Source organism: Hermetia illucens, chromosome 3 (assembly GCF_905115235.1).
Source record: "Hermetia illucens chromosome 3, iHerIll2.2.curated.20191125, whole genome shotgun sequence".
In the NCBI taxonomy this organism is placed as follows: domain Eukaryota; kingdom Metazoa; phylum Arthropoda; class Insecta; order Diptera; family Stratiomyidae; genus Hermetia; species Hermetia illucens.
Window position 1 is genome coordinate 153,782,694 of NC_051851.1, and position 13,943 is coordinate 153,796,636.

At 44.7% G+C, this 13,943-nt stretch overlaps 1 protein-coding gene across 5 annotated transcripts in view; it reads left to right on the plus strand.

The window, feature by feature from the left end:
• The window catches only part of LOC119652225 (kinesin-like protein KIF21A), a 195,176-nt gene that overhangs the window by 28,673 nt on the left and 152,560 nt on the right, over positions 1-13,943 (plus strand). For all 5 annotated transcript variants that reach the window (XR_005249520.1, XM_038056180.1, XM_038056179.1 and 2 more), the window contains exon 2: positions 5,081-5,737. Coding sequence is in view for 4 of the 5 variants with exons in the window: in XM_038056180.1 (XP_037912108.1) it covers positions 5,553-5,737 (185 nt within the window). In the remaining variant the exon portion in view is untranslated. The remainder of the gene's footprint in view (positions 1-5,080; positions 5,738-13,943) is intronic.

Genomic DNA, 13,943 nt, shown 5'->3' on the forward strand with positions numbered 1-13,943 from the left:
AGGGCGTGTATCAATCGTGGCCGATAACTTACATAGTACCGGCATACATCAACCTCGTTTCATTTTCACCGTTTGCGACCAGCGATTCAGCCCAGCACCGGTCCAGTTCTTCAAACTGTTTTGGCTTGTCGAACCTCTTCTTTAGTAACATCATTCATGCCCAGCGGGTGTCATCAGCGGTGATTCATTCAGCATGTTCAGTGTGCTTGGCGGTCCACTATAATATTCTTTTGCTTCCGTCATCGTAAACGGTACTATCTGCACGCTTTGTTGGGACTTGTTGAGTGACCTGAAAAAGTTCCGCTAGTTCCTCGCACACTTTGCATGCTGGATACCTCCGGAGTGACTTGCCATACCGTCGTAACCAATTGCATACGACAGGAAGTTTCTGCTTTAGTGTGTCCAGATTTCAAACCAAGTTCCGTTCCGGTAAACCCCCTGAACTTTGTTGTTCACCACTCTGCTGCCATTGCTAGTGCTGATTTGAGTCGCTCTAGCAATATCGTGCCATAATGAGTCCCCCCCCCCCCCCCCAGTCGAGATTTGAGATAGAATTCTCGGGGTTGCTGGAGATACATGGAGCTTGGGAATACCTGGTCTATCCGCTGCCTCTGCCTCCTTCATTCCCATTGCTCACCAGTTTCCTTATGATCTCAAGTCGAACAGGCTTCCTGATGATGGCCGGGATTGTGTCACTGCGAGCAATAAAACGGTACTGGTCTGCGACTTGCTGCTGGGGGAAACTAGACGAGTCTCTGGTGCAACAACGTGCGGTAGGATGTTTTATCTTTTCCCGTCGTTATTTCGCAGTAGGAGCGGATGATAAAGAGGTTCATTTTCTTAGTCTACTTCATCCGCTGCCTACGCGAACCTGCGTACGCCGTGCTCTTTCCTCACCTACCCCCTGAGATGCTGCGCTGGCGTACAGCCATTCTGACTTAAGGGATCCAGCTCTCCTCTTCTGGGAGTAGCGTAACCGAAATGGTTACTGCAATTTGTTCGCCCCTTTATATAAATGTCGAACATGTCGTGGGCATGAGGTAGCGTCTGTTGATTTGCGTAGGCGCTGGACGAAACCGCCGATTGTTTCTTTGAATTTGATTGATCAGAGAGATTCGTGACTATATATAGTGGGAGTAAGTTGCTCCTCAATTGGGGATGGGGTCCACTATCAAGTGGATGGCGGAATTAGGACTCCCTCAATACTTAAACAAAAAATTATATCCTGAAATATTGTAAAATTTATTAATCTCGCTGAAACCTAAAACAACTGGCTTGCATTATTTTCGTCCTCGGCACAGTGTCTCCTTTCTACCATTCTGATTATCGCGCTTCATTCCATAGTTCATATCAAATTTAATACAAATTCGTTGATCCATCTTCTGCCGAGGGTAACATATACTGGGAACATGGGCGGATTTTTTGCCATATTCTCTTTACATAGAAGAACATACGCTTCTTTTTGTATTGTTGACATGGGTAGGGTAGGTATCAGTGGTCGTTCCGAGGAGCCCGTTTTGATACGACAAACTCCTAAGACCGTGACCGCTGTTATGGGGGCAGGGAGGCAGAGTCTAGCCGGCTCGGATCTTCAGAGCCAGCCCGTAGCTTTCAGAGAAAGCAGCTCTCTCGCCCTGCAACTAGAAATTTCTCTGAGGTCCCCAAAGAATAGTTTACCCAGTGTCCGTGGCAATCGCAGAGAAAGTGCATAAGGGTTTCCCTTCCTTATCCGCTGCTTCGGCAATGCGAATTGTAGGGTATGCCGAGCCTAGCGGCATAGTCCCCTATGAGCCAGTGCCCCGTGCAAACCAGGAACTCTCGTGATCAGCCTATGTTATAAGCGGGTCAAATTCTCCTTAACTTGGCACAGCTCGTAAGCGTTCGCCATCTTAGGCCCGCGGCTGCTAAGTAGTGCGAGTAGACTCTGCCCCCGACAGTCGCCAGGTGAACACCCACTGTATTCACTGAAGGACTGTCAAGAGCAGAGCCTCGCCTGGCCAATCTGTCCGTCCGCTCATTCCCCTCTATGTTTCTATACCCGGGAACCCAGAGGATGGTGATCTTGAGCGTGTCGCTCAGACAGTTCAGCGCGTCTCTGCACTGCCCCACCAGCCTAGAAGATGTCCTGGTACTTAGCATGGATATAATCCAATGCGTGAGATACCCCTCCAATCCAATACCGGTCAAGGCTTCCTTGATGGCGTTGGTACTAACTGCTAACTAAGGTCCCTCTATATTCAAGAAGGCAGCTATGGTATACTGCTTGTACTGTAGTGACCGCTCAACCGTGCCAATTACCTCGTGGAGGGCGGTTTTTGTGGATTTTCCTTTGAGATAAGCATGCTGGGACTTAGAGAAAGGCGTTTTCTCCATAATCGTCCTTCAGTGAATGTCCAGGACGCGCTCTAGGTTCTTCAGCACGAAAGAGGTCAGGCTGATTGGTCGAAAGTCCTTCGCGGACTCATGACCGCGCCTGCCTGCTTCACTCGTGCGTGTCTCCAGGACTGTGGTACGTATCCTAAAGAGATGTGGCACCGGTAAATCTCAACAAGCCACGGCACAACCCTTCCTGCTGCTTCTGTATGATGGCTGGCATTATGTCATCTGGGCCTGGAGATTTATATGCGGAGAAGCTGTTTATAGCCCAGCTGATCTTATCCTCGTTTATTACCGATTTAAATCGTTTCGCACAGCTGGAATGGCTGCAAACCCTCCAAGGAAGGTTCTGACTCACAGTCCTCCTCGCTGGCGGGAAAGTGGGTTTGAACCAGCAACTCCAAGGTTTCGCTAGAAGATTCCGTCCAGGAAAGGATGGGCTCTTATGTTCCTTGGACAGAATCTTACTGATCCTCGCGGATTCACTGGTGCTTTCGATATTCTGACAATAGTCCAACCAAGACCGCCAATTGGCGGTCCTGATGGCCGACTTGTACTTCTTCAGGCAGTTCTTGTATGGCAGCCAGTATTTTTGCCTATAGCAGATGTTGAAGATTTCTCTGGTCACCTTCCTGAGGTTGGAGAGATCTTCAGTCCGCCACGGTGGCAGGGTCTTTTAGCTGTAGTTAGTAGGGCGCGAGACTTTAAAGGCGGATGCCTTTCCCGGGGCCCCTACCTTTGACTCCAGTGCGTCTGTCGTGCTAATCTAATACTACTGATTTGCGCACCGGAGAGTTTGTTCTTAATTATTTGACCAAACTTTCTCCAGTCGATTCTCCTGCGGTCTCCGAAAGGTTTGGAGACCTCTGCGGCGAGATCTAGACTGAAAAGTATTCAACTGTGATCAGAGAAGGATCTCTGGTCAGAGATTCTCCAGTCCTTCACCCTAAGAATCTCATTGTCGGTTATTAGAGTGATAACAAGACCCTTCTCCCAACCGTCCTAGTTTTCCAAGCAGGGGAAATGGAAGGTTGGTGTATTGCCCCTATTACAGACAGATAGGTTTCAAGTAATAATAAAATCAAAGAGTGACTCATCTCTCTCGTTGATTTCCGAGCTGCCCCAGCCTATCAATAGGTTGGCTTTCTTTGTTGCTATGGTGTTCGTCAAATATTGTAGTTCTTATGGTGGAGCTGACCGGTCGTGAGCCATGCATGCCGAGGAAATATACATGTTCTCTGTCCCCGCCTGCTCCAGCTTGACCACGACTAGGTTGTTGGAACTCAGGTCCGGGCACAGAAAAACGTGCAGACTCTTCCTCACGAGAATACATGCTCTAGGTCTACTCTGATCAGCGTCTCCTGTGCTGTGGAATAAATTAAAATATTTGCTTTGGAGTCCTTTAATGGTTCGGTCGCCTCCGACCCAGGGCTCCTGTATTAGTGCAATGTCGATGTTTTCCTCTAAGAGGAAGACAAGCAGATTAACCGAGGTGCGCTCCGAGTGCTGCTGGGGGTTCATCAGTCCCCGGCGGACCGTCGATCGTCATTTCCTCCAACAGCTCGTTGGCGGCGTTGATTGGATTTAAGTCGTCGTCCGATTTTGCAGAGCGCACTTTATAGTCGGCCTTTTTCAGTGCCTCCAGGGAATATTCGTTTATACGGAGTAGTAAAGGTTGGCTGTTTGAGGTTGCTCCTCCTGCTTAACAACCCAGTCGTCCATGGGAATCCCGGGGTTTTGAATCCATGCGAATGAATCTTCGGCAACCAGATTGGAGCGACCGGTCTCCTGGGAATCTCGTCGTAAGGGATGACCTTGAGCTTTACACCCTCGCAGACGTGGCTGATCTTAATGACGCACTAATCGAGAAGGTTCCTAGAGAACTGGTCCACGCAAGCGATAACGTGGAACCCACGGACTACCTGAGAGAAATCAAAGCCGCGTGTTTGCCTTCAGTGTCCAGGAGATGCTCAAAGACCATTCCCGACAGCCTGGCTTCAACACTGGTCCACACCTCCGGCGCTAGTTTATCGCTCGCAGAATTATTATACTATCCACCAGCGCCACACGTAAGTGGCTCCTGACCAGGTCGTGGAAGAGTTTCGTGGCCCGTCGGTTGACTGTTGCTGCGCAATTTTGTTCGGATGTTGCTTAGTGTCTGAGCTCTTGCCCATTCTGCTCCGCTTCTTATCTTGCTCGCCCTCGTCTTGAGATCGGTTGCGTTTCAGAGCGATGGGCTTTGACTTCTGCTCGTCTGCCAGGCGTTTGCTCTTGTATTCCTTAGCAATCGCCTGGTATTTAGCGAGGTCTTTTTCATCCCGCTCGTCGACAGTACCGGCCTCCTTATTCTTAGCAATCTTGCTGAGAATATGTATGGCCTTCTGGTAGTGGCTCTTGAGCAGGACACCAGTGAACCTTCGTTTCTTGGCCGGTTTCCGGCGACCGACGTTCTTGTCGGTTTTCACTTTCGAGGGATCCCCGGCGTTGAGGGTTTCGGGTTAGGAATACTATGTCTGGTACTCGCTACACCTAGTTTGACGGCAGTGGATTCCAGGCTGGAAGCCGCTAGTCCGTCTGTCGCCTCGCTCCGGGAGGTCCTTGCGGTTGGTTGGCACCGAGTGTACTGCTTGTTGACATACTTTATACATATATTCATGATTTTCCACTCCTAATAAACCTTTTTCTCTTTCCATTCTATTTCCAGGTGTCAAGCTATCAGCCTGGATCAGCCTATTCGCACCATAAACGGTTTTGAAACTTCAGCCGTAAAATAACATTATTATAATTATCCTAAGATCAAAATAAGAAAAGGAGCAATCTTAGCAAAACATCGATTAAAAAGTATAAAAATAGAACGGATATCAAGCAAACCATACAACCATCTAAGCAAAAAATCATCTTAAGATTAAAGTGTTGCGGTTTTGCATCCGATACGCTTCGTTTACATGAAAATCCACAAGACATTCGTCAGCACTGAAGACCGAACAAAAGGAAGTACGGCTAATTGGAGCACTAGCAACTCAGAATAATCTGCATACAACCGCCCCGTAAAAGTGGCGAACAGTACGTGGAAAATTGCATTTTTTCCTCTGATTGCAAAAGGGAAAAAGTAATTTTCTTCAAGTCACGCTGTCGTCTACAATATTGCAGCCGTTGTTGACGTCGTTGCCGTCAAGATGGATGCCTCAATTGAGGAGAACTCAACGACGGCCATAACAACAGCAGATCAACTTCAGATGATGAATTCATCATCGGTGGTGATTGAAGAGAATAATGTGGTTAGCGTTAGCAGCATTGGTTACGAGAGGAAGCTATCGAGCGATGGCGATGATAAGGATACGTCGGTGAGGGTTGCTGTACGGTGAGTAGTTTTGAAGATTATTATTATCCCTGTTAATCCAAACTGTCCATCCCTCACTAGTCGTTATAGTCCTTGATTGATTGATCCTGGTCTGTGATAATTTGGTATTTTTGATCTAAGTTTTTTTTGTTTTAATTTTATAGAATATCAACAAAACTCTGTGAACCCAATAGGACCGCTGTCTTCATTATTTATGAACCAATTATTTGCGGTTGTCCCACTTTTCGCCTAAATTAAAAGTCATGCTCTATCGGACCTCATTTCAGTGGAATCAACCAGTAAATATGCACGTTAACTCTCCAGGTCCTTGCCCCTCCTCTACTTGGAATCCTTTTCCTGGTCCGTTTCGAGCAACTATTACATTGCAGACCTACAAACCCAAATTCAAATTTAATATTTAATGACAGGACATCCCTTACAAACGTTTTACTTGGAAATGTAATCCATATGGTCATTGGGAACAGGATAGCTGTTCATCCTTATTCCGGTGTGCGGAGGATTTATCCTCTTTTGTTCTATGTGGGTTCGAAATTGTCCAGATTAATTATGCATGGTTTTTGGATCGATTTGGAGGAGCTCCCTGACGTTGTCTAATTATAAGGACAAGAAGGTAAAGTAGTTATCAGTGCCACCATGCTCTCTGTTAAAAATGCCGATTCAACCGGTCGTATCTAATATTGAATAGATAGATTCAGGTCACATGCGTTGAAAATGTGGATATTGCCGTTTTTTTTGCTGTAGTCCAATCACGAAATGTGGCACAAATGATTTTTGCAACGCACTCATACTCATACTGTGGAAGTCGTTATTTCGTCCTTATGAATTATAATCGGAAACATTTATGACTGAATAAATGATCCTCATCTACTCGTTACGATAGTGTCGATAGCACCATCAACATTTTGTATTCAGATGGCTAGGACATTCGTCACTATGAGGATCAAAAATAAGCGGAGGACATATCTTGAAATTGTTTGTTTTGTCCTTGGGTTTAATATGGAAACTCTTGAAAAAGGCCTTTGAATAGCGTATTGCTTTGGGTATACTAATCATTAAAAAATCATGCAATCCTTTATAAGGCAGCATCAGTAAGCTTGACAATTCAGTGGGTGGCAGTGCTTTACTCCAATTTGTCATTCGTTAAGCCGGGATTGCTGTGCGTTTACATCATTCAAAGAATCAATTACATTTAAGCAATTTGTGTTTTCCTCGATATTCGGATGATGATGGGAAACGGCGATTACCACTCTTTCTTTTTCTTCAGCCTTTGTCTCGTTCACAAGCGGGGTCGGCTCGACGTGATCGATTTGTATGAAACTTTGCAGCAGAATTTTAGTTAATACCGAGCGAATGGGGGAATGCCGAACGTTCTATCTGATTAAGATCTTTCCTTAGTGCAAAGAAGAAGGCGTCCCTAGCGCACAATTACACAAATACGGGGGATCAATGATCTCTCAGGGGGGATGCTCTTTAAAAATGCTTCTTATGCTCAGACTTATCAAAAGATATTTTCGCGGCAACCTTATGTCTTTCGAGTCGGTTCCAAGTTTCAAATTTTTTTGAACTCTTGTGCCTGATGCATAGGGAAGTGAGCATTGGATAAGTGGCCTGGGATCTCTGACAATAGATCTCACTAAAAATGCACTTTAAACACATTATTTATGGAGATTCAACTAAAGCGTCACTAACTGACCTGCGCTCAATGCATTGGTGTGTGAATAAAGGGAATATCGCCAAGGGGTATAACAGAAATCCTTAATAGATAATGTTCAAAGGATACAAGGCAAAGGACTAGCAATCCCCAGGATGAACTAAGGAGCCAGTCACATGATAGAGAAGTCATACGTCCAAAAGTGAGAACGTGGTTAGGTTGGTTTACGAAATCAACAGATGAGCAGACATTCGTAAAGGTGTGGCTACCCTACCAATTGCCGTTCATGCCATTCATGAATGTTTGAAAAATGTTCTTTATTCAGCAAAACAAATATGAGCACAAACATCAATGATTAAGCCAAATTCGGATCCGGGTCAACGAGATGGAGAAACTAACACTCAACCAACTCGGCCATTGCACCGCCGCGCATAACATTTGAGGTTGAGCAAAGTGTGTTGAGAAGCTGTTTCATAAATTTCAATCCAGACCAATGCCTGCAGGCAAAACAGATTAGAACGACAAGGATGCTCCTCAATCGTGCTCTGAAGGGTGAATCAGGCACTAGCTGGAATCGCTATAAAGAGGCACAGAAGGCTCTAAAGAAGAGCATAAGATCGGCTAAACGATCGTTTTGGAGACGCTTTTGCAAAGAGACTAACTCTCTTGAGGCAACCTTAAGGGGTTATCCCGTGTGAAGGCCGTTTTTTTTGCCTTTTTTTGAAAAAATATTTTGGAAGACTGGATAAAGATAGAAACGTGATTTTTTCACCATATGTTTACTGATATCTCTAGTATATGTGATAAATTTTCAGCTTGATATCGTAGCTAGTTTGTGGAATACGTGTCAATTTACGCACCCATTTCCAAAAAAAGGTGTTTTTCTGCTGCCACGCTGGAGGGCGCTGTGTTCATCTGATGAAAAAAAACTAAACGGCATTTCAATGTGGACAATATTCCACGGTCCGCAAATTAGGATAATTAGATATTAAAAGGTAAATTTTTGGCTGGCTTTTAAACTTTATTTTTTAGATTTTGGTGTTTTTTTACGGCTTTTTTATGAATAAAAAAAACGACCCGTCCGATTGCAATTATCCTAGTTTGCGGACCGTAGAAATATGTATTAAAGAAGTCGTGAAAATTTCAAAGAATTTGGTTGGATAGATTTTGAGCTATGGTGGCAGCCGATTTTCAAGATGCAGTTTCGAGAAAAACGCATTTGAAAATTTAAATGTGATTATCAACAGTAAAATTTTAACTCACCATTAATCTGCTATACCTGGTTCATAGAGAGCACCCTCCGATTCTTCAAAAAAGTCTTGTAAGCCCGATTGTTGCTCTCTGGATTCAATTCTGGCTCTTTTAGCGAGGTCAGTTGATCGTCGTTCGGACCGCCAAATTCGCGCTACATTACGGCGGTCGACATAAACCTAACATATGTGACCAACTTGACATCCCATTGTCATTAGGATTTTGAGAATGCCATTGAATCCTTCATTGAAAATAATTACAGCCAGAAAAGTGGCAATTTCTACGATCTTGGCCCCAGAATGAAGGTGTTTAGGAGCGAAAATCCAGATCAATGCATTTAACGACTGATTGTTATTCTGGGTCTCTGCTCCTAAACATCTGTTCAAGAGATCATCTCGTGACAAATCTTCGTAGATTGGTTCTTCAGTCAAACGTGCCTTCCCGTGGTGGAAACTATCCAGTTCTCCTTTAGCTTCCGCTTTGCGCCATTTGCACCAACTGTCCTTGCCTGCTGGACAATTTTGATGCTGAGGATTTTCGTCTACAGAACGTTTATGCAAGAAAGCTGCCCAAATTTCTTGCTTCATTCCTTCTATCGAATTTGCGTGTCGACGAATAGCTAGCCCAAAAAATTTAGTGAGGTCATTAATAACCTTATCAGTACCAATGCCTTTGTGATTCTTCTTTGCATTTCTAAGCCGCGTTCCCATTCTTTTCTCGACATGTCCTACGCATTCCTTTTTTACAACTACGTATATTTCATTATTTGCAGAAATTTGCAGAAATACAGGAAAACCCTCCAGCAAAATCCAATATACAATATACAAAACTTGTCGCAATTGGAACATCCATGTTCATGCTTGCTAAAAGTTTCTTTGCTGATGTTGATGCGAAGCCCTTTTTCTTCTCTGATAAATATGAATTCCCATGAAATACTCGTTTTCTAGTGCGAGCATGACGTTGAACGTTAAAGTGATCCTCCTTCGTACGATCCATTTAAAAAAATCACTGAACACACAAACAGCACAATACTTACAACAAAGTATAACTGAGTATAACTTGAAAGCCTTTCAGTGCTCACTCTGGACTGGATTATCCTTTTTATTCCAAACAACAAATAAGTTTAGACAATTGATTGGTTTTTCATCTTTTTATATTTATACCTGTGTTCAAATTTATAAGGCTCAGGTAAAAAACTAACAGGTAAAAAAAGATTCGATGCTCTTTCTCATCGAGTACTCTAGTCGCGGCTGCAAACTCCTTACCTGTTTAGCACTGTAATTTCTGAAAATCCCTTTGCCCACATATTCTTCACTATATATAGATACAATTCATGCAAAAAAAAATCGATTTCTCCAACCCGACACACGGGATGGCCCCCTTAAAGCTGAAGCGGATTTTGGTCAAAGAACGTAGCCAGAAACTGGGTTATTTACGTTTACAGAATTGGAAGTACACAGAAAGCGATGAAGAAACGGCAAACCATTTGCTTGAAGTGCACTTCCCAGGCAGCATCCAAAATCTAATCTCGGGGCCAACAGGTGCATATAGCCCTCAACCGAGAGACTGGAATCTGGCATGCAAAGTAGTATCACTGGAGCGAGTGAAATGGGTATTTAACTCGCTCCATAGATACAAGTCTGCAGGTTCGGATGGCATCATCCCTACGCTAGTAATAGAGGGAATGGATGCCCTGGGTCTACACATTCGGAATATACATCGTGCATACCTAGCACACGCTTATATTCCAATTAAATGGCGGGATGTGAAGGTGTTGTTCATTCCCAAACCAGGAAAACCCACCTACACCGACGCAAAAAGCTTTCGACCGATCAGCCTAACGTTCTTTCTGCTAAAAGGACTAGAAAGACTACTAGATCGGTTCATAAGGGATACAAACATTCCTAAGTGGCCACTTCACCTTAGGCAACACGCCTACCAGAAAGGCAAATCCACGGAGACAGCACTCCATGAACTTACGGCAAAAATTGAAAAGGCGATGCCCGAAAAAGAATACGCTTTAGGCGCATTCATGGACATCGAAGGTGCCTTCAATTATGCCTCATTCGCGGCAATTTATGATGCGACAAGACAGCATGGAATCGAACGACTGCTAATCAGTTGGATCGTTCACATGCTACAGTGGAGAAAAATCCACATATCGGTCGGCCAGAAGTCTATTGAAGCAGAATGTCTCAGGGGCTGCCCACAGGGAGGGGTTCTGTCTCCACTGTTCTGGCTCTTGTTACTATAATAGTTATGTTCACTAGGAACGTCAGGTGGGGCAGCTATACGCTACCCACCTCAGCAGGGGCGGAAATCCAACTGGCACAAACAGTCAAGTACTTAGGAATACATTACGACTCCAAGTTAACGGGGAAGCATCCATAATAAAACTTCTAGGTTAACTTTGCCTTAGGACTCCACATTTCAAATACTGCCATTTGAGTATTACTTTCCAAACTTAATCGAACTTCGCCGAACGATATCAAGATAAACTTCTACCTCATTCGATCATGTTATAATAGTATTTTCTGTTCACTTCTTAGAGGAGTACAAGGCATCCACACAGTCGGACGGTGCTTCGGTTTCACTATCATTACACCCAGAGAAAAACGCAAGACGGAAACAAGCACCCATGATGACTGAGATTCGAACTCAGACCAACGAGATTGAGAGGCTGACGCCGTGCCGTCGATAAAGTTAACTTAAGCTTTATCAATTTTCGTCCCACTTCAACCTACTAAGTCAACTTTATTTCTTTCCGATCATTTTATGTCCACGCAGAAAAACGTTTTTCGATCCAGCTGCTTTCATTGTACTACGTAGCAAGTTCACGTGCAACTTGTCACATAGCTTAATCACATGCTAACCTCATTCACATGTTACAGACTCATCTTTTGACAGCAATAGCTCATCATCGTCATCAACGGCGCAACAGCCGGCATCCGGTCTAGGCCTGCCTTAATAAGGAGCTCCAGACATCCCGGTTTTGCGCCGAGGTCCACCAATTCGATATCCCTAAAAGCTGTCTGGTGTCCTGACCTACGTCATCGCTCCATCTTAGGCAGGGTCTGCCTCGTCTTCTTTTCCTACCATAGATATTGCCCTTATAGACTTTCCGGGCTGGATCATCCTCATCCATACGGATTAAGTGACCCGCCCACCGTAACCTATTGAGCCGGATTTTATCCACAACCGGACGGTCAAGGTATCGCTCATAGATTTGGTCATTGTGTAGGCTACGGAATCGTCCATCCTCATGTAGGGGACCGAAAATTCTTCCGAGGATTCTTCTCTCGAAAGCGGCCAAGAGTTCGCAATTTTTCTTGCTATGAACTCCGAAGTTTCCGAGGAATACATGAGGACAGGCAAGATCATAGTCTTGTACAGTAAGAGCTTTGACCCTATGGTGAGACGTTTCGAGCGGAACAGTCTTTGTAAGCTGAAATAGGCTCTTTTGGCTGACAACAACCACGGATTTCATCATCGTAGCTATTATCGGTCGTGATTTTCGATCCTAGATAGGAGAAATTATCAACGGTCTCAAAGTTGTATTCTCCTATCCTTATTCATGTTTGACCAGTGCGGTTTGATGTTGTTTGTTGATTCGTCTTCGGTGCTGATATATTTTGTCTTGCCTTCATTGATGTGCAGCCCAAGATCCCGCGCCAATCGGCGTCTGCTCGATCTGGATGAAGGCAGTTTTTACCTCTCGGTTGGTTCTTCCCATTATGTCGATATCGTTAGCATAGGCCAGTAGTTGGGTGGACTTAAAGAGGATCGTACCTCTTGCATTTACCTCAGTATCACGGATCACTTTTTCGAAAGCCAGGTTAAAGAGCACGCATGATAGGGCATCCCCTTGTCGTAGACCGTTGTTGATGTCGAATGGTCTCAAGAGTGATCCTGCTGCATTTATCTGGCCTCGCACATTGGTCAGGGTCAGCCTAGTCAGTCTTATTAATTTCGTCGGGATACCGAATTCTCTCATGACCATGTACAATTTTACCCTGGCTATGCTATCATAGGCGGCTTTTAGATGAAGTCGATGAATAGATGGTGCAACTTATGTCCATATTCCAACAGTTTTTCCATCGCTTGCCGCAGAGAGAAAATCTGATCTGTTGCTGATTTGCCTGGAGTGAAGCCTCTTTGGTATGGGTCAATGATGTTCTGGGCGTATGGGGCTATCCGGCCTAGCAAGATAGCGGAGAATATCTTAAAGATAGTACTCAGCAACGTGATACCTCTATAATTGCTTGACTGTGTGATATCTCCCTTTTTATGTATAAGACAGATAATGCCTCGTTGCCAATCGTCAGGCGTTGATTCGCCGTTCCATACCTTGAGCACAAGTTGATGAACCACTTGGTGTAACTGGTCGCCTCCATATTTAACCATTTCGGCTGTAATTCCATCGGCTCCTGGAGACTTCTGATTTTTTAGCCGATGAATTGCACGGACTGTTTCTCCTAAACTTGGTGGTGGCGGTATTTATCCGTCGTCTTCAGTTGGCGGGACCTCCAACTCGCCGATGTTCTGGTTGCTCAGTAGCTCATCAAAGTACTCAACCCATCGCTCCAATATGCCCATTCTGTCGGAAATCAGATTTCCCTCTTTGCCTCGGCAGGATGAGCATCGAGGTGTATAAGGCTTCATCCTGCTGACTTGTTGGTAAAACTTCTGCGCCTGGTGCGATTGCTCTCTGTACTTTTCTAGTTCACAGACTTGTTGGTTCTCCCAGGCTTCCTTTTTTCGTCTGTGAAGTCGCTTCTCCGCTCGACGGAGTTTGTGATAAATCTCTGCGCATGCCCGCGTTCTTTGAGAATGCAACATTACTCGATATGCGGCATTCTTCCGCTCCGTAGCTAGCTTACATTCATCGTCAAACCAGCAGTCCGCAGTCCTAGTTATCATTTGTATTTTGGTGTAAGCTATGGGAGCCAACGTATCGCCTGAATACTGGCTCCTTCCGTACTTGGCTGTTAAAATTCCCAAGTATATATATATTTGATATCATATCTGGGACAGGCTTCGAGGGTTCGTTCTACTGCCTCATAGAAGGTATTCTTCATCGACTCTGCAGTCTCCTCTATAGGGGCGTGAACGTTAATGGGGCTTATATTTCTAAACTTGCCTCGTAAGCGCAGAGTGCATAGCCGTTCGCTTATGTTTTCAAAGTCGATAACAGCAGGTTTCATTTTTTGGCTGACTAAGAAACCTACTCCGAGCACATGGTATAGCGACTCTTCTCCAGGAAACCGGTCCCTGTCCATCGCATCTCTTGTAACGCTGTTATAT